The sequence below is a fragment of the Dermacentor albipictus genome, chromosome 5 (assembly GCF_038994185.2).
Source record: "Dermacentor albipictus isolate Rhodes 1998 colony chromosome 5, USDA_Dalb.pri_finalv2, whole genome shotgun sequence".
Classification (NCBI taxonomy): domain Eukaryota; kingdom Metazoa; phylum Arthropoda; class Arachnida; order Ixodida; family Ixodidae; genus Dermacentor; species Dermacentor albipictus.
This window is the reverse complement of record NC_091825.1, coordinates 75,275,308-75,299,737: the sequence shown is the minus strand read 5'-3', so window position 1 is coordinate 75,299,737 and position 24,430 is coordinate 75,275,308. Positions and strand designations below refer to the sequence as shown.

At 45.5% G+C, this 24,430-nt stretch overlaps 1 protein-coding gene across 2 annotated transcripts in view; it reads right to left on the bottom strand.

The window, feature by feature from the left end:
* Positions 1-15,442, bottom strand: part of LOC135899753 (uncharacterized) — a 78,117-nt gene extending 62,675 nt beyond the window's left edge. Inside the window, exons 1-4 of one of the 2 annotated variants that reach the window (XM_065429084.2) lie at positions 14,709-15,442; positions 9,489-9,791; positions 5,989-6,318; positions 1,198-1,496 (exon numbers count right to left, since the gene is read on the bottom strand). In XM_065429084.2, coding sequence (XP_065285156.1) covers positions 1,198-1,496; positions 5,989-6,318; positions 9,489-9,791; positions 14,709-15,398 — 1,622 coding nt within the window. In that variant the 5' untranslated portion in view covers positions 15,399-15,442. The remainder of the gene's footprint in view (positions 1-1,197; positions 1,497-5,988; positions 6,319-9,488; positions 9,792-14,708) is intronic. The other variant, XM_065429086.2, reaches the window with a different exon arrangement.
* Between the last annotated feature and the right edge of the window lie 8,988 nt (positions 15,443-24,430).

Below are 24,430 nucleotides of genomic sequence, written 5' to 3'. Positions count from 1 at the left end.
TACGCTCAATAGCCACTGCTTGTTTAGATTCACGTAAGCACGAGCGAAAAACATCAACAGAAGAGCCACGTATACCACACTTTTCCAACTTTTCGTGATTCCAAAGATTGAATGGTACGGTATGGTATGGTATGAGAAACTTAATAGAGGTCCTTCAGGTCGCACTAGTTTCGTAGCCCGAAGCGGGCCGCTCCCACGTCGGTACCGAAATGCCAAGCCTCTCGGCTGCATCGCGGGCCCGATAGACAACCGGGCCTTCGTAATGTTTATAACTATTATGCAAGTGTTACGTGTCTATATCAGTATTATCTAAAATAGTTTCGTTTTGTTCTAGCAAAGTAGACCCGGTTGAATGTGTTACGAAGTTTGAAGTGGGAATAGTTATGAAAGAGCGTTTATCAAAAACGCTTGCTGCTCTCTGCAGTAAGGCGTTATCAAAATTTTTGAAAATACAAATTGAACACAAATTGAAGCATAATTACATGTAAAATACCTAAAAATATCCCTCATTAATGCAACTTTACGCTAGAATTCTAAACCTGTTCAGCTTGCTAATCCCTGTCAATCTTAGTACCAGCCTACATGTATGCATTAGCCTAGTCTCAGTTTGGGACTCTCAAAATTTGCTGTTCCAGAGAGATTTTTGTGTGTGTGAGCTACTCGCCGAAAGTTGCAATGCGATTCCAACTTTAAACCAAAATAGTGGTGAGAAATATAGGTACACGCATGCCGTTCCAAAACAAAAGTACGTAATTATTACAATTACCGTTTATGTTTTGTGTTGCCTCTTATACTTGAACAATTAAAGTATATAATTTGGGATATGTGAGCAGCCTAAGCGCTATGTACGGAAAAAGGCAGAAGGCTCGCCTTCCGCAACCGAACCATTCACCTTGAATGGCTATCTCAACCAAACAGTTTAAACCCTATGCATACTTTAGTATTTATCAGTTTACTATTCAAGCATTGGTGGGCAGCAGGGCAAAAATAACAAAAAACAATAAATACAGTAAAGAACTAAACTAAACAACGGTGTTTCAAGTGCCAGGTCCCGCATAACAATTTGCGGTATTTACTCGTACATAATCGGGATGGAATCCGCATTCATCCTATAGCACTTCGGAGTATTGATCCGAGCATAAAGCGCAGAACTCCTCACAGTGCACAATATGCGATATGTTAGTCATTAAAACTCACTTGATGCACAAGCCGGGAAAGTTTGCCTCGTTTCGTGTGTTCAGGAGTTCCACGACGAAGCCGGCGAACGACTGCACCAGCGCTGACCGCTCGTCGAGGTCGACGTGACTTCCCTGGCACTCGCAAAACTGTGCACTCACAAAGGCGTCCCCGCAGCTCCTTTCGGGAGGTACGCGACCGAACAAGCTGATGCCCCTCTGCGTGGAAAGGGAAGGCTCGAAGGCACCGCGAGGGTATCGGGACAGCGCCAGGAGGGTGGCGTGCAGGTCGTACGCTGTCACGAGGCGCCGCTGGTTCACCTGGTGCCAGAGGAAGATTGCCATGAGCCCTCTACATTTATTAATGCGTTAGCATTACTTCGGCCCTCTATGCACTTTTCGAGGGATATGTATGTAAACAGGGTGTCCCAGCGAACTTTAGCCAGAGTTTTATAAATGTGTCGATACACTCTAAGACGACGATGCATGTTGCTGACTACTGTATGCAGTAGCTCACACTATTTTTTACTGCGATAGCAAATACATAAACACTACAAGCGCATTTCTACCGTCAGCGTTGGCGCCGCTGTCGCCGTCGCCGTGAGGCTCCGTATAAAGACCAAGGGCGATAACACCAGCGCCACTCACATTACTCCGTACGTGCGAGTGAAAGCGTGCGAGGCGAGAAGACCATCGCGACTCCATCCGCCGTTGCACGCAAAGCACCGAGGGGGGGGGGGGGGGGGTGCGAGGAGTAAGGAGGGGGCGGCGTTGTATTCCCGCTGAAACTGCGCATGTTGTGGCTGCTCGCGGTCACGCGGCCGTATCTTGATAGCAATCTGCGTTGAGGGCAGAGTCTGTGTGTTCGTGCTGTACGTGCTGTGTGTTCTCGGCGCTCACTTTTTGTTGAAGCGATGGATAGCACGAAGACCGCTGGCTGCCGCCACCGCGCTTCCTCACGCCAGCATGTTCATAGCGAGCGTGATATGTTCATGTTAGCTATGCGCGCTAACACCATGCGTTTTAATTTAGTCAGCAAGCGAATGTATACAATTTGATACGGCCGATAAAAGTACTATCCTTAGCTATGGATGTCTGCTAATTTGCTATCGCAATTGATGCTACGCCTTGCCGACGAAACTGCGACTTTTTGTATTCATCTTAATCGCCCAATTAGGCAAGATTAATTTACCAACTTTTGAAGCAAAGATGTTAGGCAATAAAGCCTAGTTAGAAAGTTGTAGATCAGGTGGCAAAATGTCTGAATAAAGTTTCTAACTTTCTATGTATTAATTATCCGGGGCTTTTTTTACTTACTGGAAATGCGGTGGACTACAAGAAAGATACGACGTGATATGCCTGCTTCGTCGCCGGGGTTGCAGTTCTCCCAAACGTTCCGCATACAAAGGAGCTTAGCATTTAGCACGGTGTGCTGCTGCCCCCACGCACGTGTGCGGAAATGCAGCATACATCCTCATTCTTCTAGGCCGTTCCCCAAGTGCAAGTGCCTTATTGAACAAAATAATGTTTAAACGTAAAATTTTGTCAGATTTTTTTAAGTAGAACTTACACATACGCTGCAGACGTGATAGCATCGTATTGTTATTCTAATATAGGAGAAAAAAGGAAATCTGTTGGAAACTGAAAGACAAAGTTCTTTTGCAGCTGCAGTTTGAAGACTATCTGGGTGGCCGCTTGGTGCCGGCCCTCTTAGCCCAGCATGCATCCTCATCTCCGCAGATCGTTCGCCCCGTGCAAGTGCGTTATTGAAATATTTAAATTTCTCAAAGTAATATGCTTCAAGAAATTCCTAAGAAGTATGACTTGCATGAAACCTGTAGACATGATGCCATGGGATTGTAACTTGAATGTTTGAGAAAACATAATTCTTTTACGCGGAGACTCACACACAAACCCCTTTTCCAGCTGCCGTCTTTCGGGTGAGCACGTCACAAAAAATCTCGACCATCTAAGGGCTAACAGCTTTGCTGTTAAAGCTTAGCGGCTAGTTGCCATCGTCTTAGACGGACGCACATTTTTAACATGCGCCGGCATGAGTTGATTATTTCGTTGCTTCAAAGGGCACCCAAACTTCCCCAGTCCCATCATCAGTGCGCATTGTAATAAGTGTCTGGTACAGCGTTCTTAGGACAGCAAAATGCATTACTCAAGGAAACGTAGCAAAGAGTAGCATATACATATGCAACCATCAGGGTAACTAAAGTGGCAAAATAGATTACCACGTAATGTCTATTAGCAAATAAAGCAGCAGCAAAAAGAAAAGAATCCATTCTTGCTTATATGAAATGCGTGGATGCACGTTCAGCTGTTCTTAAAGGAGCTAAACGTTCCACGCTAACAAATTTGAACAAATTAGCGTTTGAATATTTCATGCGCCTGCTTAGCAACACTGAAAAGACTGCAAAAAGAGAGGTGAAGGCATGGGGCAGAAAAACACAGACGTTCTTTTAAGTTGAAAATTATATAAAACCAACATTCCCAACAAGATGTCTTCTTGACACTTGGGCAGCTTGATGATAGCCCTCATAAATGCAATTTTCGATGTATTTTCTTCTTGGCACTTCCGGACAACCAGAAGGTTTGTTTGCAAGCAGGCATTTGTTGGTGGCATTTTTTTTCATGAGATTGTTTGCCGAGAGGATCGTGAACTTTTGAATACTAGGGTTCATAACACTTACGTAAAAAGTGTATATTCATTGGTACATGAATGTAAATGAAGAAAGAGCTGGATACATGCAGATATCCGAGAAAAGATATAGGTCGATGTTTCCCCACAGTCTTCGTACTCATCCTTTCGTTGAAGTAAATGAACATAAATATTTGCGTTTGACAATAAATAACAACCTAAGATGTAAATCTCAGATATCTAAAGTATATGCTGCCTCATGTCACAAGCTCCGTATGCTGCGACATAAGCTAAAACACGTGCTCCCGGAAACTCAACTCCATGCGTAACTATCTCTCATTAGGCCGAAAATTGTATACGCATGCATCGTCTGGGATGAACACAATAACAAGCTGTTAATGCAAGAAAGATGATTCAGTGGAAAGCAGTTAGGTTTATTTTTTTCTAAGTACCCTACAACCGACTCATCAACAAGTATTATGCACAATCATGGTTTGCAGACATTAAAACTTTGGCGGAAAAGTCTAAGGCTTAAATATGTGTCGCTCCTCAAAAAATAAAAAAAATTTCGCTCCATCCCACCCCACACGCGAGTCCATTAACTGCGAAACTAACCAGAGACCACTACTCTGAATCTTTAACTCCCTATGAAACAAGAACTACCGCTTTTAAATTTACCATTCTTCCCCCATGCTATGGAATAATGAAAAGCACTACAATCATTATTGTTAAACAGCCCCCACTCAATTCATCTGATAAATGTTAATAAGCTAATTTCTCAACAGAGATGCGAGTGTTTTGTTTGTTTTCTTCTGAATGTTTGTGTCATTATTTTTAGTAATTTTACAACTCCTGCATTGGCCCGCTTGGAGTCTGCAGTATTTTGCAAGTCAGTAAAATAAACTTTCAAACGGAGACTTAGGTAGCTTGCTGTCGTATTGTGTACCATGTTGAAAACCATATATACTAAGGGCATACAGTCACTCACATGGTGTAGTTTGCGCAGCAGTCCTGAATGTTACCTCCAATTAGTGAAGGAGAATAAATGTGGTGTTATCTACAAAGGCTCTTTACAAAAGAAAGTCCACCCCACTGCTGTTACGCGTACGGATCATGTTGCTCTCTGTTGTAGCGTTTCGTCAAATGGCAAAGAATCTCCGCTTGCTTATGTGGTCGACGCCAAATAAGACATGAATTTCCACTGCTCTAATTTCGTTGTGTTAGGCAAAATGGTAGTTCGCGCTATCCTCCTGTGAGTCTTCGTGCGAGTCATATTGCAATGTCAAAGGAGCCAGGTGAGACCTGTAAGGCATATGGCACTTGCCAGCGGTGTAGCCGAATTTAGTTGCCTAAAAATTTTCTCTCTTAATACCATTGTTTATACACATTATTTTCCTTTCGAACGTCCTTTAGAACGTATTGCCGCACAGCAGGTGAAAGTCTGAAACCTATAGGGACTTTCATTGCGTCTACGATTGCGCGCTCTATGCAAGCATGAGAAGTGCTTCAGATACGAAGATACACATGACTTTTTCACGTCAAATGTACTTATAGAAAGCCAACAAATACCTGGCTGTCTTAATTGAAGGTGCTGTTTATCATACCTTGCTTATTTCGCGAACACGAATGAATAAAATAATTTTAATGCAAGAAAAACGATTTAAAATATTCAGCCTCACTAAATGAGTTCGTTCGTAAGGGACATAAACTATTAGGAAATACCTCCAGATTGTGTGTTTACCGTAGTAATTCCGTAGATTTCGGGGCACAATTTTAGCCCCTACGATTCCGCACTCAGCGAGTGAAGTGAGCGGCATGCACTCTATAGGCGTATGCGCAGCAACCCAAGTTGGCATCAAACAAGTTCATTGAAGATCGACACATGCCGAGTGCACCATATCCCCTTAGCTAAGTTGGTACGACGGTTGGTTTAGAAGCGGGTTCTCTCACCACAGCAGCCCAACGCTAGGCCCATTAAATCACGGTCTACCCGTGCACCCATGTTGGCGGAAAAACGTTCAGCGACTCAGTCAGATTGCCCGAAGCTTACACAGCAGCAACTGCATGACGTCTTCTAGGAATGCTGATGACATTAACATAGAAACACCACAGAAAGCTCGTAAAGCATGCTCAGAATAATAAACGCATTAAATACGAGCCACCAACCTCGAGGTTTGCTGCCGCTGTGGGATACCTCCGCAGAAACCTTTGCGGCAACACCATAAACGCGAACGGGGTCTTGTCCTCGTGCCTGCCAATCTGGGAAGCCCGGGCCGAGCCGAAGCGGGCTCCGTGGTCACTGAGGAGAAGAACCGCTGTGTCATCGAAGGCACCACGCTTCTGCATGTCTCGGAGCAGTGCGTGCACTGGCTTGTCCAGTACCAGCAAGGCGTGATCATTGCTATGGGGCACATCCGAGAGCCACACGTATGCGAAGAGCGGACGGTCGTCGAGGGCGTTTAGCTGGAGTACATCACCGAGGTAGTCGAGAAAAACCTGCGAAAGGTCACTTTGCAAGGTGAAAATTACGTTCGTTTTACAGTTACAAGTGCGCCATTTGCCTGGTTATCTAGACCCCGTCTCTATTTGGCCTATCCATGAGAATTATTGCACCCATCTGTCAGCCGTCCTTGCCATCTAACGACGTGCAGGTATTCAATTGAATTCTACAACGAGCTTATCTGCGCTTCACATGAATAATTTATGTGTAGACGCCTTCTAGCTGCCGGCAGTATTAGTCGTGACTCAGACAATGGGTGCGTAGTTCAACATGTTAAGCGTTCTTGCTCGCCTAACTATATCTGGAGCTTCTTGAGATGCGGTTCCTAGTTTACTGGCTTGCCAAGCTTTCTCTTCTGGTGACCAGCTTCTCAGCCGGACATGTACGATAATACAGCGTGGGGATTTTCTTCATCAGTAATCAAGCATGAGCACCTCCTTAAGGTCCCCACATAGTCACAGAAGCTTCGCCAGAGATAAATATAGGTACCTGCGGATGGAGTAGCGTCTGTGAATGGCACATTTTTATATTTTTTGTGTGCATTGCATTGCATGGCATTATTAGTCAGTTTTAACAATGTCTTTCATGCCTATGGCAACTTGGAGGACATAGGAAACGCAATTCAGGGATGTAGTTGACGGTATGACATATTCGTAGTGAATATGCAGGCACAGCTTGTCCAATTTGTGCGCCTTAAACTTTTCTGCGTACACTATCGAGCAATGAACACTTCGCAAGTACTTTTGTTCAGTTTCCTAGTTCATTTGCCAGTCAGTCACGACTTAAGCTTGGATGTTTCATATTGCAACGGAGACACCACACAGACCTAAACCCCGTACATGTTATTTACCACACTCCTGCCATCATTCACCTTCTATAACTTCGTCTTCATGATCCTCCCCAGGCGCAGTGCCTTACTCCAAGGACTAACTGTCCAAGCGAGCAAAGAGCGTGAGTGAAAGCTTGCTAAAACTGTCACCCACTTCGCTTGCGCGCTTCAGTCTCCTCTTGCTATTGTGCCGATGGTTCGATTCGACGACTTGCTTCAATAACGATGTCTTCCTTGGGTGCTTGTCTCTTGAGAACCTTTTCGTACAGGATGAATCAGTTGTAAGAAATGCTTTCCTCTGGCCTCCATGTGCGGTAGCGCTGCAGCCTGTGCTTTTCAGCAACTTGCCACACGTTATCGTCGATAGGCTGTCTAGAGTCGTGAATCTTAGACACATCCTTCCCTCTCGTCGCTGACCTGGCGGAAAACCTCCTTACGGTGCCGAGCCTCGTTAGCTGATGACTGAGCTCTTCTCTAGAAGGTAAACATTGTATAGGATTTCTCCTTCCTCTTGCTTGTTTCATCAACTCTGGCCCGAAATCAGAAGAGTAAGCATGATGATCACACAGTGTTTGGCCTCTGCTCATCAGGCTTCTCATCCTCTTGACTACTCTCAAGTCTTCACCTGCATGTGTGCGCTGCGTGTTAGATTTGAGAGAGCACCGGCCTAGCAGAAACATTAACTGCCAGTAGTGATTGAGGATGTTATCATCGATGTCACGAAAGCTGAAAGTTTCTCGGATGACACTGATTCATGGGCAAAAGTCGGCGCACAAGTGACATTTCGTCGCGGCACACAGTACTTAGGACCGGGCCGTCGTATTTGATACGCCCTTGCACTTGCCTTTCATCCACGCCAGGCAACATTTTAGTGAAAAGTCCGCTGTTGCTTTCTCTTTTCCGCTTTTCTCATTCTTCGCTTTGTCCTTGCCTTTTTAGGTGGCGTTCACTTCTGCAACAATGCTGCTTACTCAAAGAAATGCCACAGCAGTTGTCTTAAGGCATTGCCACCGGATACAAGAAGCCTTGCATGTCCTTGCGCATTGCCCCGCTACCTTGGTGCTCGGTCGCTTTTGTATCCGAAACCTTTTTGTTTTTTTCTATGAATGGTCATGTGGAATATAAAAATCATTTACGTCATTGCTCTTCTATCTAACTTAGGTCAACTGCAGCGCAGTACAGTGCCTTCCTTGCCGCAAATTCACAAAACACTTCTTCCAATCTGGTGTGTTGCGGTCAGTCAAATGCTACCATTATCTTCTTCAGGGCCTCCAGCATTTCGTCCCTCAGTTGATTCATCATGTCCGACTCCATCGCTTACCATCAAATGCAACGTATACCCCACGACGGCTTGAACAGTGCAGATTTTATTTACTGCACTCCTGGCATACTGGTGCATGATGGCACGGTGCCTGGCAGCGCGGTGGCGGAGCATTTTCGAACAAAACATTGTCACTGCATGCAACGTTTTTCAGGTTAGTGGCTGGAACGAATTATCGCTTTTATCTTCGGTAAATCTGGCGTAGGACGCACTTGCGACATGAAAAACGTTGCCACCAATACTACTCCGAAACAGCCATGTCTATTTCGATTGTAAGGGCAATGTGAATGGTGCAGTAATTAGTGAAATCTACGCTAGGTCTATTGACTTTTTTGTTATGTACGACAACAGATGCACGAATAGCGCACGGATTTATTGTTCAAATTTCAATTTCAGAATTGCTAACCACTGCCGTTCCTAGTACCTGTACTAAAAGTAGTGCTGACAAAACACTTTTTTGAGCTAATTGAACATCTAAACCTAACAATTTCTAAAGTATACTACAAAGCGACATAACCACCGATAAGTTTTTTTATGATACTTATTCCTAGGAGTAAGGTTCGGCTTGATTACGTAGTAAGTGAATGATGCATGAAAATATCATACATTTGCTCGCTACGTTTGTGCGACCACTGCGGCAGCAGTGCGAGAGCAGAGCCATCATAACATGTACGCAGTAGTAGTTTTTGTTATATTTGTCATGAGCAAATTATCCTCTGTGCCATAACGCTGGTTACAGCACGCACGTTATTTCGAGACCAACTTCCGTATCAAAAAATTCTTATAAGCGGTTCGCGAGCTTTCGCAGTTGGCTTGCGTCATCTCTTTTACGTGTGATAAGAGTGACACACATCGTCAACAACAACGAAAGTACGTGTCTGCATTCATTTAGGTGCTCTTATGTTTATTGGGCACTGCTCTGTTGCTAAACCGTTTTTACTCACTTTCACAGGCGGCATTTCACCATCTTTACTGACATTAGTGTGACACTATTCCGAACGCCACTGCTCACTTACTTGAGCCTTAAGGCGAGAGCCGGCGCAGTAGTCGTCGAGTCCTCTTTGAACTCCCATGGCATACACGGCGGGAAGAGGGTAGTAGTCGGTAGGTGGATTCCGGAATCCCCGGAAGTCGGGGTACACGAACAACCCGTAGTCTGGCATTTCTTCCAAAAAGAGCGTAGTGTACCCGCTCTCCTTGTAGACGCTCCACAGATGGGGCAGCTCGTCAAAAGTGTGGTTGCGAAAGAGCCTCTCCACGTCGTCGCCCGCCAGCCCCGTGAGCAGAGGAATCTGGTTGCCGAAAGAACTCTCTCCCACCTAGGACCAGTAGAAAGCTTGTGAATACAAAAGATTACGCCGCCGGCGTGCCTATTACTATGTCTTAATATAAGGCAGAGACAGGAGGCAAACACGCTACAAATGTTTAGATCACACGCACTGTAGGTTGCTATCTATTCAGCACCACTTGAAGTTTTTCAAAGTGTTAATAGAGGTACAAACATGTTTGTGTGTAAGGTTCGAACTTGTCTATGACGTCAGAAACCAGGCCACAAAGATAGCATGACGGGTTACTACGATGGTGTGACAAACATTTATTCGAGCGAAAAAGCCCAAGAAGCTGTTAAATCGCTACGTGGACCAATCCCGTTGCTAGTACAATACTTGGGGAAGGGGCGTGCTCTCCCTTTTTTGAGTAACTGGTTGCCACGCGACATGATGGATGGGAAAGAGAATGAAAATGGTGGAAAATTATTCCAGCGATCCACTATTGCATGTGTGGTGTACGGGCGCGTGCTTTAAATGTATAAGCAAATTACCGGCATGTTGCGTGATGTGTGCTCCAAACGTCCCAAAACCATAACCGGCATTGGCACGAGAGCTGTATGCGTGCACAACTGACGTATTGGCATCGTACCTCTGTGTGGAGAGACCAGTGTTTGACTCCACCATCGGACATGAAATTTACTTTTTATTGCGAAGCATTTTTGCCTAGTTCCAGAATACACATTGCCGTGGGTTTCTGTCTCGGTTCGTTTCCGGTCTCCTCAATCGAAAATAATGCCTGACGACGGACGATGCGATTCAACTTCTGCCTTCAAGCACAGAAGCCCGATCCTCAATTCACTTGGCCATGATCGTTTTTAAGGTCATTATCATTCTTATCATAATTGACGCACTTCCCGGTGTCTTTATCTCCGCACCCTGTGCCCGCTAACTTTGGTAACAAGATAGTCTATGTTATAACGGGTAGAGAACAGCGGTGCTGCTGTGCCAGCGAACAAGGTTCAAAACCAACCGTCTAACCAACTTAGGTCACTGGCATGTGTTCCTTGGTGTGTGCCGTTCTTCAATGACCCTTTCTAACACCAGCTTTGGACACTCGGTATGTTCCGCTGTGTCTGACACTCCTCTATGAACATTTTGATGCCAACTTTGGTCACTTGGCACGTCTTAAAGGGCATGCGCCGTCCTTCGTATTAATGCGAAAGCATTACATGGTGCATGAATCGGAAATTCCGGTGGCGCGGCCGGAGATCGTACGAAAAGTCACGTGGTCACAGAAACGCGCTCGCGCCACTTCTCGCGCGTTCGTCGTCCTCTTCTTCCACAGCTGGCTCCGATGCCGTTCATCACGCCAGCGTTCCCATACTAACCCGCCGATACGATACCGTTCCGCCGTTCCCATACTAACCCTCCCTCTGCGAAGGCGCTGACGGCACCTGCCCACTGCCAGTCGGCCTACTGCCAGTCGGTGCGGTGTTTTCCGTTAGTTTTGTCGTGTGTTACGATGGGCGAATCTTAAACAAACGTGGTGCAAAAAGTCACGTGGTCACAGAGACACACCCCGCTAATGGCCAGTCTATATATAGCGCCGCTAGTCGTGCCGCTGCCAATCGGTGCGTTCATTTCGGTGATTTCTGTAATGCGCTCCGATGGACGAACCTTCGAACTCAACTTCCCAATCAGTAGTTCTGCCCGGCTTCTTTGCTCGTCCACGCAAGTACGCGAACAAGGTCGAGGCACGTGATCCGGGAAATGATACGAGGCAACAGGAAAACAATACCATTACGTTTCGTAAAGGGAGTCGTCATCGGGAAGACGTCACACAGCTTTTGCATACATCCACGTAGCGATACCTAAGTGCCTTAGTCTTTTATTCATTACATAAAACATACAATCAAGTGCACACCAATCATAACAATAGACTGCCAATAGCATTAAAATTGGCATCATCTCTAAAGAATTACGAAGCCACGAATTTTATTTTACGTCTTTCGCCATTTTATCGGCGAACTTGGGTCACTGGGTATTCTGTCGTTTCATCAGTTGAGCAACGGGGTGCTGTTTTCAGAAACCGTGCTCAAAACGAAGCGTTCAAACAGCACATGTTACTCAGTAGACAAAACTAGTTATGTATCGTTCCTCAATTAACCCCTTCGACGCCAGCTACCGTCAATAAGGAAGTGCTGTAGGAGCGTGCAAATATTCGAAACTTTCAAATAACGAATCGAATAGTGCCCTATTTAATTCTGTCTTCGAATGAAGTTGTCGCTATCGGTAAATTAGAATATTTTTTTAATACCTTACGAATATCTTAGAGCATCAACTGCAGCCAAAGAAACGTAACATCAAAGCGAGAGCACAGTAAATTTTTACTCCCATGGGCGTAGTACTAATATAAAACATGAGAAGTTGTCGAAAGGAGCACCCTGCGTCACTTAGATAGCCGTACTATACGGGCTGTACAGCAATCATTCCCGCTCTCTTATGAGTTCCGTGCAAGCTAAAAAACCATTTGTGTGCTTGTAATGCTCCGTTCGTGCTTTTATTAAACAACGCTTAACGTACTATGTAATGACAGAAGCTTGCTAACATTAGGAATATTATAATGGCAACATCATTTTATAATAATTGGTATAATGACTGTTCATTATGGAAAAACTGCCCCCAAACTATTCAATATCCGACTCGCTTCTGGCACTACTCGATTCGTGTTCAATTTGATCGCAAAAATCACTATTCAGACACCCCTAAAATGCTGCTCTTCACTCAACCTATTTGACGCCAACTAGAGTCCCTGCGCAAGCGAAGCTCTTCAGCGAACGTCTTTTATTGCAACTTTGGCCACTGGACATGTGCGACTAGGTATGTGCCACTGACTGTCTGAAGCTCTTCAAGAGCAAGAATTTTTTTTTTAATTTCTCCTCTTGAGGGCAGAATTCAACCCGCCTCATATATATTCAGACAACCTCGTCTGATTATATTCAGACACGAGGCACGAGTCATTTCATGGCGACGCCGATAGATGGCGCACCATGTCCGAAGGGACGCGCAAGAAAAGAGCCGGAGTGCATGTACGCTTCATACACGACACATTTGCGTGGTAACAATATCTGTTGCTACGTTGCTTCAGTGTTAATTACCGTCGGCATTGTTCGGGAGATGGGTCTGCGGGAATTATGGTTCAGTGTTTTCTTCTTTGCACAATAACACAATGAAAACACTCATATCCCGGCATCCATGGGTTCTGCTTGCAAATGTGCTTCTTGAGTGGACTCATCGTGGTGGCCTAATTAATTTCTATGGCCTTGCTCAGCTAAACACGAGGTCATGAGTTCAGTTGCCGCCCACCGCGGCCGCGGTTCGATAGATGCAAAATGCGAAAACACTTGTCTACTGTGCACCGGGTGCCCCTTATAGAACTCCAGCTGGGAAACATTTATCACTAGTTGCCTACCAGAGCACGCTACCTCCTAGGATCATGGTTTTAGCACGTAAAACCCCAGAAATATAGGTACTTCTTGAGTGTGACGAAAATGTGACGAACGCCCACCCATGTAGGTGGTTCTCGCTGACCTTGGTAAGTTGCTCGTACGTAAAGCTCTGAATAGAGATTTGTGGGTTATACGGGTGTTTAGAACGACGTCTCATGTAGCCACCTTGCTGTTCGACATACTTTGCAGGCTCGAGAAATGGCCAAACTACACGAAACATTTCCATAAGTTTCTTCTAGTAAATACTGAAATTCGAATGTTCCTTATTGGCACATGAACTTGGGTATTTATTTTTAAATTGTTTTTTGTTATAGTTCCCTGAATAAAGTCCCAGTCAAAATAGTGTCTCAGCAGCCTGTGAACGCATGATCAAATGTCGTAGGCTTCCTGCATAAATAAAGTTTACGATTCATGGTTAAAAACATACCTTTTTCTTGCCTAGTAACACTACCTTTACCAAAATTCGCCCTAATACACTTGGAGCTTCTGAAACAAGGCTCTGTTGAATAGCCAGCATAGCTCCAAAGTGATGATAAGAGAAATGTACTTCAGTAAATCAAAGCAATTAATTAGCTGCAGCATTATATATTTTGCAGGACGTGACTCATAGTCTTAGATCTTCATAGCATTGTCTCTTCTCGTTTTCTCAACCAATTCGCATGGATGTCTTCTGTAGACCTTGAGCTTGAATACCTTTGACTAAACGTTCGGAAGCGCTCGCTGCACAAAAATCGCTTCCTGCTGAAACAATCGGTAGAACCAGATGGTGTACTATATGCTTTGTAATAGGTCAGCGAAGTTCTATATTGAAGTAGACTCCCTTGTCCCATTTTTACTTTTGAAAAAGGCTTTCGGCTAGCGCCATCCTTTTTTGCGAGTGAAATCTAAGTCATGTTCTGTTAATAATATGATGAAGTCCAAGAGAAAGCATTTAGCTTGTTTTACACTTTCTCATATATGGAAAGGCGTCGTTTATCCCGACAGCAATCTGTGACGACACTAATTTTACCTTAGAGCGAAAAAATGCAAGTCATACGGAGTGCTCCTGAGCTGTACGAGCCACTCTATGACTCGCAAATAATGCTGAGACAAGTAATACCATTGCATTTATCAGTACGTGCATGTAAGTGCTTGCTACAGTAATCTTGGAAGAAAACTGCTTTGTTGCACTGAAATGAATGTTAACAAGACTAGAACATTGGCATAAAGTGATCAAGAGTGTTCATAAAAACAATGAGTTTGCAGAATATTGTTCAAGTAAGATATTAAAGTTTCCACAATGAGTCTTGAATTGATCGGGTGAAGGCAAGTCCCGCGTTGAGGAGTTGGCTACAGACTGACACCTCTCTTTGACCACCATTAATCACTTGAATAGCAAATAGGGACAGTCGTTATTTTCTCTTTCTCTCTTTGCAGCTACTTTATCAAGCCTCAGCGGAAATTTTCATTCGCATCATACCTTGTTGTAGCCGAGAAACTCGAACGCAAACAGCTCTTCCGTCAGGAGTCGCCGCGTTCGTTTCATGTGGCGGTCGAAGTTCATTCGCGACGTTGAGTCAATTCCCAGGACGAGTACACTAATAGGGCGTTCTCCTCGGATGACGCGCTTCTTCAGCGTTGGGCTCTTCCGCTGCGGAAGTAGAAAGTAGTCGGTGAAGAGCGTCCGCTTACCCACCGCACACGTCACGGCGACGAACTCTTCAGACAAGGTCGTGCCGAAAACAAGCGGTCTCGTAGGCCCCAACGAGAAGCCCCAGTCATGGTTGACACCAGAGCTCTCGTTTCTCATCACCTCTCGGAAGGTACAGACAGAGTTCGTCGCTGTGGTGACACCGTAGTAACTGGCCAGGCGAGTCATATTCATGTAGAGGACGCTGCCGCGGCGATAGATGACAGTGGCTCGGCGACCTGGGCAGCGCCATTGGAGGCTGGTGTCGGTCTCGTTCGCACGCCGAATGGTTCGGTGGAAGGACGGGTAGAGCGGCATTGTGCAGCCAGGCGTGTCGAACAGGCGGCCAATAGGTTGCACCCAGCTCAGATAAGCCGAGATGAATCTTACCTCGAAGAACAGAAAGACGCACACGAAAGCTGGATAGGCTATAAAGAGGACTTTCGGGCTCCTTGGGGGCAGGTTTTTGAAGTAGTGCATGCCAGTCCAGTGCAATGCTGTGTGTTTGTGCCGCGGAAATCTTGTTCTTGTTGTTCAGTGATGGCTCATACCCGCTACCATTTCCTTTATTTGCGTAATCGTACAGGTTTACTGTCCCAATACTGGTGGCGCAGAATCTCTATGCAAAATTGGGCAAGTGTATAATAGGATTATAAAAGGCTATGAAGATGTTTTCTAATGGGATTTCTTAATGTCTTTTTTATTTTGCGATTTATTTGACATTATTTCTATGTTTCTCCCGTGAAAACAAGTTGCGCATAGCACCCTATTAGTGTGAATACCTTATCGAAACTCTAATGCTAGTTCTTGGCCTGTTTATAAACTGCGCGAATATTTTCTGAATGCCCGTTTTTCCAAACCCATGCGGTTCACGTGCTTCATACTGCCTTTCTCCGGTGTTATCCTTGAATTAAACGAGGCACTGATGCGATGTGTAGACGAAGCATGAAGGGGGGGGGGATTAACTATTGGCTTGCATTTAAATTTTCTACTTAGGTGTTCAATGAGTTGGATATCCAACCATATATCTGAGCGGAAAAGCGGAAAAGACGTTATTTTCGCTCGAACAAAAACTGAACCGGAACGTTGCAATTCTTTTCACTCAATAACGAAATCGAAAAGAAGAAACAATAATTTTTGGTTCAGGCTCGCCATCGAGAGGTTCTCATCCAATGCATTGCCTTTTGTACTGGCGGGTCGGCCAAGCTGCCTCATGGCTTTCAACACATCGGGTCGAGCTCATTCATAACAAACCAGGCTGCTCGTCGAACACAGCAATCCTACCTCTGCTTTACTCTATTTTGTCAAAGAAGTATTATTGCAAAGAAGATTTGGGTTCTTTTTATATAGGGCTTGGCATGCGGTTTGTGCATCCTACGATACTACACACGAGAACAAAACGCTGCATCCGTGAAGGTCTCTTTACGGTGGCTGCTGTGAATCGTGCCCATGTGACGCCCACGCGTTGCATCTCGCGTCTCCCGATTAGCGAGGCAGTCGCGCTACACGTCGCTCCGTTCGCAACGTGCCGCCCAAGTCTGCTTGTCCGCGCGACCCGAACTGTCGCGAAAGAAAAACACGTATAAAGCGGCGCTCAGATTTCGCATTAGGCAGTATCGTAATCTTCGGTGAATTTTGAATATATTTTCTCTATGCTATACTTCGCATAGCCTTTTCGTATTTATTGAGTAGTCTTATTTGCCTGAATTGTGACTCCTTTTGTTATTCTCTTTAGCACCTCCCCCCCCCCCCCCCGCCCAGCAATGCCCTTCGGCGCATTGATACCCAAATAAAGAAAATGAATAAATATACTTATGGGCAGCAAAAATGACAACGAGGCAATCTTGCTCAGTGAAGGTGTAATTCTGTTCCGCCTTGCTCATTGAACGACTGGCCTGGGCAACGGCATGCTCGGAGTCACCAAAATAGTCACCAAAATGCTGGATGAGGACGGGGCCGAGGCCGATTCCACTGGCGTCAGTGTGCAATTCTGTTGTGGCAGAGGGGTAAAAATGACGAAATCTGGGCTCGAAAGGGAGTAGAAACTTCAGTTGACCAAACGAGTAATCGCAATCCACTGTCAACGTGAGAGGCTTATCCTTGCGCAGCAATGAATTCAGAGAGTAGGCAGTATCGGCAAAGTTGCACACAAGACGGCGGAAGTGCGAGCACAGACCCAAGAAACTCGTCAGCTCGTTTTTTGACTGCGGTCCTTTAAAGCCGCTGACTGCAGCGACCTTCTGTGGGTCTGGTCGCACACCGTGCTTGTCCACTAGATGTCTAAGTTCTAGTGCCTCTCGTTTGCGAAAGTGACGTCTCTTTGTGTTGATTGCAATGGCAGCTTCTTCAAAGCACGTCAAAACAACACCGAGTCGATGGTTGTATTCTGCCAAACTGTGGCAAGAAATGACGACATCATCAAGGTAACATAAAAAATCTCGTATTTAGGCCATGCAGTACCGTGTCCATAAACCTTTCAAATGTCGCAGGTGCTTTGCGCAAACCAAACGCGATGACGTTGAATTCAAGCAAGCCATCTGGTGTCACAACAACGCGATTCATCCTTACAGTACATCATCGCTGGTGTGCAATCTGGCCACACCGACGGCATGTGCCGCATGTTCGTGCTCCTTGACGGCATCCTCTACCACTGCAATATCAACCGTGACGGCCCTGAGTTGCTCCTTGTCGTTCCTCGTCATCTGCGATCCGTCGTTTTCGAACAACTTCACGATGCATCGATGGCGGGACATATTGGAGTTTTGCCTACATACGACCGCGTACGAGGCCTGTTCTTCTGGCCGGGTCTTCCATTCTGTGCGTCGTTATGTCGCAACTTGCGACTTGTGCCAGAGCCGGAAGAAACCCCCCTGGCACCTGTCGGACGACTCCATCCAATTGAAGTTCCCTCTGAACCGTTCTTTCGCGTGGGCCTTGACCTGCTTGGCCCTTTTCCGACGACGACTAGAGGGAATAAGTGGATCACTGTCGTGACTCATTACGCGACATGCTACGCGATAACAAAGGCGTCACCGACTAGTTTCGCAACGGGCGTCACCGATTTTCTCCAACACGACGTCATTGTCCACCACGGTGCACCTCGACGGTTACTTACAGACCACGGCCGCTCGTTCTTATCTCGAGTTGTCGACGATCTCCTCCGCTCTTGTGCCACTGAGCACAAGCTGTCTACTGCCTACCGCCCACAAACAAATGGTCTTACGGAACGTCTCAACCGAACAATCAGAGATGCTGTCGTAGTACGTCTCCGACGATCACTGCTACTGGGACGCCACGCTAGCTTAGGTGACGTTCGCGCATAACTCGTCCCGACATGATACCGCAGGATATTCGCCCTTTTATCTCTTGTATGGTCGCGACCCCACATTGCCGTTTGACACCATCCTCCATTCTGTGCTGCGCGTTGCAACTGAGTACGCTCGTGAAGTAATGCGATCGCGCTCACATGACACGTCAAGTCGCCCGATCTCGTTTATTAGCCTCGCAGCATATACAAAAAGAGCGTTACGACCACTGCCATTGTCTTGCTAAGTCCGCGCCAGGTGCTTGGTTGCTCCTCTGGTCACCATGTCATCGGGTTAGCCTCTCCCAGAATCTTCTTTCTCGCTACACAAGGCCTTATGAAGTCCTACGCCAAGTTGACGACGTAAATTACGAGATTTTGCCGCTACACTTTGATCCATCCTCAAGTCCGACGCCTGTTGACGTCCTGCGCGTTTCGCGGCTGAATCCACACTTCGCTCGCAATTCTTCGCCTACCTTGCGCCGAGACGGCGCTTCGCCACCCGGGGGTCCTGTTACGGAAGGATGAAAGAAGAGAGAAGAAGAAGAAGGTCGCGAGACGCTGGCTGCTGCGGGTTGTTGGTGGTGAGCCATATTAACTAGTCAGGCTCATTTTGTATATATATTGTAAATATAGTCTTTCTATACTCGCAACATCCCCGTAAGAATATCTTTTGACGGTCCCGATTCAGGTCTTCTATTACAGTATCAACTTTAGTGTATATGAGCAGGAATTTTCGCTTGCGAATGTTCATTTCCTGATATTCTTCTTATTTATCCCTTTTCCGGGGACTGCATTTCACCCACTAACCTGCTCTGCGCAAGACGCGTCGGCATTATTTGGAGCTTACTCAAATGTTGTCGTTGATTCTATGTGTTGCTCATTTTCTCGCTACGCCTTGTGTAATCAGACTGTGTACCCGACACACATTATGTGTCGTGTTATGTGTCGTACGTGGAAGGCACCTGGACCCCAGCGATTACGCTGGAACTTTCAACGAGTCACGTGAAAAACCCGAAGCGCTTGACCCACAAATGCGATTTTCGACAATCGCCGACTGTGTTCGACGCTATCGTTGGCCTTTGAGTGTGACTTGCTTTTAGAGGCACAAGTTCGTCCAACAAAGAGCTTCGCCATTCCCAGTTTTGGTACTCTATTCCAGACCGTTACTACAACGTGACAATAATCTTGCACTTGCACCTTGCTCTTCTTAGTATAGCATCTCGAAGACATTAAATAAAGCAGAGAGCAATATTCGGGAGGTGGGATCTATGGATGATCCCTCCTTCTAAAGGTGTGGTGTTTTTCCACTTTCCATGGGAAGTATTCCGGTAGCGGTGAAATCGCAGCAGGTATCTTGATAACATTTACGTGTCCCTCATAAAAGAACGATAACAAGAAAAGAGAGACAGAGCAACATAGGACATGCACAAAAAATTCTCTTCAAAGCACAAGACAATAGTTATAATTTTTCAGTGCTAGAATCAATACTGCTGGTTTGTTGTCTGTAAGAACAGCAACAATGTATTTGTAGACTTTCGCTGCGGCGACATGCGAGCTCGGCGTTCTAATATGCTTCGTTCTGGCAATATCAAGCAAGCGTAGTCAGTAGCGCTTGCTTCTGCACTTTTTATAGAGAACAGATTGCATCATACATCGCCTTCGTCCTTGTGGTGCTGCCGCTAACAGCTGTAAAGGTGATGGATGAGGCTGCGCTCCTGTCGATCGAACGTACCGAGGCCATTCCGGACAAGTATCGCAGTACACTGCGCGTCGCACCGATACCCAAGAATATGGACCGGAACCTGCACAAGGCGCGTAGAGAGGCAAGAGCGGAGTACGTGCAGAGAACCTTGGCGAACAAGGACAACACAAGGTATACGGACGCGGCAACGTTCGTCAAAGACGGAAGACCCAACAGCAGAGCGGTGGCGTCGGTGGTTAATTCGGACCTCAAGGAGATCACCAGCGCATCACTACAGGACTGCACGGTAGTCGAGGCCGAAGAGGCCGCTGTGGCTCTGGCAGTACTGGAGGGCTATCGATCTGGCAGGTCCCTAACAATAATAACAGACTCTCAAGCAGCATGCCGTAATTATACAAACGGCAGAATTGGGCGCAAAGCACGCCATATACTCTGCTCATGCAACCCGGGAAACAAAGTTCACCATACCATAATCTGGGTACCAGGGCACACTGGCATAACAGAGAACCAAGAGGCGGATAGGATAGCTCGAGGGCATACCAACCGGGCGTCCGACACATCCAGCCTTGAGGAACCCGAGTCAGTACCCATGGGCTACTCAGATATACTAAATTATTATAAAGGGGTCAGACTGAAGTACCCACCCCCGGATAAGGATCTAAGCAGAGAGGATGCTGTTGCATGGCGACAACTGCAGACGGGTACTTTCCCGAATTTAAACCTTCTGAATAAAATTTTCCCTACACAATATGCGGCTAAGTGCCCATGGTGCGGAGAGAAACCAGATCTGTACCACATATCATGGGCCTGTCAGAATATTGAGTCCCCAAATATCTATAAAATTAAAAACCCGAGTGCGGAGCAGTGGGAGAGTATGCTTTCCAGCGTAAGCTTGAACGGCCAAAAGCGCCTAGTAGAGCGAGCTCGCGGGTTGGCCATACTCAGTGGAGCCTTGGACTAGGGCACCAACCCTGTGATTGCAGACAGAAGAATCCATCAGAAGATGGAAGACGCCGTCTGAAGCCGCGAAGATCTTTTCTAGAGCCCAATAAATGTTTTCCGATCCGATCCGATCCACTTCTGCCACGAATTCGCCAACTCAAACAAGCTTCGAGTCACTTAGATTTCACAACAGCCTTCAATTTGAGTATTTTGAGCAAAAACGGTCCTAACCATTTCTGCGCGTCTCGCCGAACCACAATGTTCCCGCCGGCACTGTCTGCCTCGAAACGCCATACCATTAACAATTAACCCTGTCTGTAAATGTTTTAGTGCATGCAATCTTCAGTATGTGTATCCAGACTTTCAAGCAGAACGGTTTATCTTCTTGCTTGGAGGAACAAAGCTAAAGTTTCCTTCACTTGTCGTACAGTCATTGTATGGCCCCGATGGCATGAGAAAGTTGTCTACTTGCGCCGAATGCAGCAAGGACCTAAAATTTCAAGGAAGTGTTTCTTTTTATATGATACTTCCTTTTCGAGATGTTCTTGTATCAATAAGATCACCAGTGTCAGGCGTTGCAGTCCCGTGTACAATAACACAAATTGGAATAAAACAAATTTCGTACCTATTAACGGTCGCCCTCAGCATAAGCACTGTTAAGTTTCTCCAGCGTGTTCATCTTAAGAAGCGCCTAAATTCTAGCGGGATTCATTTCGAAACTTCTAATTGAAAACAATACATTGTTGAAGATACAGCTCTAATTTTCACGGAGAGTTTTTTTGATTTCCTCAAAGTCACTTAAATAACCTACGCACTTTTGTTTACGACATACGTCATTGGCAATACACACAATAACCCCTGCAGAATGCAATGTACCCGATTCTGTGCTCCTATCAAACATTTTTTCCTCGACATACTTCCTCAAAAGTTCAGCAGACATTCTGAACTGCGTGTACCATCAATAAAGCTGCAGTAAAGCAACAGAGTTATCCTAGACAGTCTTAATGAACAAGCTCGTAGATAGCTGAAAATGTGCGAGGACATACCCTATACGCGCTCTGTAGTAACTGCCAACAAAGCGTTCTGATATTTCGAAATACCGATACACTGCGACTCATTATATTTGCGATTTTATGTTCCCTTACCTTTCCAGCAGTGGCCTTCTAAAAGGTCATTGAGGAAGACTAATTGCAGTTTTGGCCATGCATTTTTAAGTAATGACGCATTTACTGTATATAACAGATGAACGCGTGAACGGCAGCATCTTCAGCTGCTCCGGGACATTTTGCTTCAAAGGCCAAAATCGGCATTGTACACAACCACAAACGCAAAAATAAAAGAAACTCGGAAAGTCGTCACAGACACTACATAGTGGAGTCAGTTTCCCTATCTCACATTAGTGATTATAGTTGGTAGTTGGCTTTCATAGTTTGGGCTTGTTAATAAATTATGAGCTTTTATCTTCTACAACCGCGATACGATTGTGAGGCACGTCATAGTGGAAGATTCCAGGATTATTTTGACTCGTTGGGGCTTTAACGTGCACTGAATTCGGAATTGACTCACGTTATTGCATTTTGCTCCGATCGAAGTGCGACCACCTCTGCCGGGATTAAACCTGGTACGTCGAGCTCAGCAGCGCAATTCCATTACCTCTAGACTGTCACTGAGGGTTAATATTGACTTTTTTAACAGGCATCTGCGTATGCAATAGGTAACATGGAACGACGTGACAAATAGATCGCAATTTTAATTGTGGATGTGGAATTTGGTTGGTGGACTTGGCAGCAACGCGCACCCACATATATATATATATATATATATATATATATATATATATATATATATATATATATATATATATATATATATATATCATAAACAAAGGCGACAACGACCTAATTAATAGACAATAACTGCAGAGCCTTTTCGAATGTTCCAGACAAAACTACCTCGAAACGGTCTATTTACGCTACTTTACATTGATATTATTCGTTTCTTATTCGTTCATATCTGCTCTTGACAGCAACGTGTGCTACAAATTTTATATTTCGTAAGGACATGATGGTAGAATGGGCTACAAGTGTGTGGATCACTTGAAGGAAGACGAAAAAGAGATAGAAGCAATATAATGGAGAGAACCGTCTAATTGACTTAAGCAAGCTCATCGACCAGTTTTGTTTGATGTGTACCTGCTTGGTGACGCTCCATGTGATGCTCGTTTTACTATTTCTATGATGTCGACCACTGATCGGCACTGCGAACACCGTTTATCGCCTGCATATATTTGGTATCCTCGAGAAACCGAGCCTGCATAGTGGCGTTACGCAAGCTACAATATAGAATTCGTAGTTTGAGGGCAAACGCTACTAAACTGTGTGATCCGCGCACATTTAAGCGAAAGCATTGTTTCGCTATATGTTTTCGTAGAAATGGTCTCGACGTTTCGCATGAATTCTGAAAACATTCCTATCAACTCAGCCATCATAACCCTATAGAAAGCAGCCACCGTTGAATCCGGAATTACGGAGCGCGAGAAACGACTTTTTATATTTTATGTCATCCGCATACCATCGCAACGGTTGGTACTGCAGCGCATTGTGCGAATACATAGTTACCTATGTGTTACTCTATTTCTGTAACAGATTATACGAGCCATGTGGCGCCCGGGCTCATGTCTCCCTGGTGCCACAAGAGAGGGATATGGCCGCATCTATGGAGCCCGTACCTTTACAATGCAACGCCATTCTACAACACCACATATTGAACAGACGACAATACCCACCTCCACACAATACCCTCTCACGTGAAGACACCGTAGCATGGCGACAATTACAAGCCAACATATATCCATTTAAGCAGACTACACGCAATACACCCTACACTATACTCGTACAAATGTGCCCTTTGTAACGACTACGCCTCCCTATACCACACCACATTGGCGTGCCCCATCGTGAAGGCTGCCCAGCAAATACCCAGCCCTACACCCGAGCAGTGGGAGGCCGTGCTGACAAGTTCGGACCCTCGTAACCAGCAACAACTCAGCAACAGAAACAGAAAGAGCAGCAGAAAGAGCCAGCAACAGAAAGAGCCCCCGGAGCCCTGGACTAAGGGCGCCTCCCGCACAAGTAGAAAGACACCTGCTTGTACTTTCTTTCCTTTTGAAAAATGTTTTTCCTCCTCCTCCTCCTCCTAGACTTCACTTTCAAGCCTAGAAAAAATGTCATTCTGTTCAACCCTGTGTTTTTGTGCACCTTCGTCGTCTCACAAGCTAATCAAATCATTATAACGATTTACCAATGCGGGTTACCGTTTTGAGGTCCATTTATTTGCTAACTTAACAAAGCAAACCACCTATGTCTGCTGTGTAGCAAAGAAGTTATATTTCTCCGAAAATACTCAAAACACAGTGCTCTCAACAGCGTGCCCCAACAAGGTGCTTTTGGCAAGGTCACCACCTCTTCGTCATTTGCCATACTGTGTGAACACTAAGTCCTCCTTTATCCTAAATGCGTGAAATTTATTATTTAGCATATTTTACACTGAACTTTCCATCTT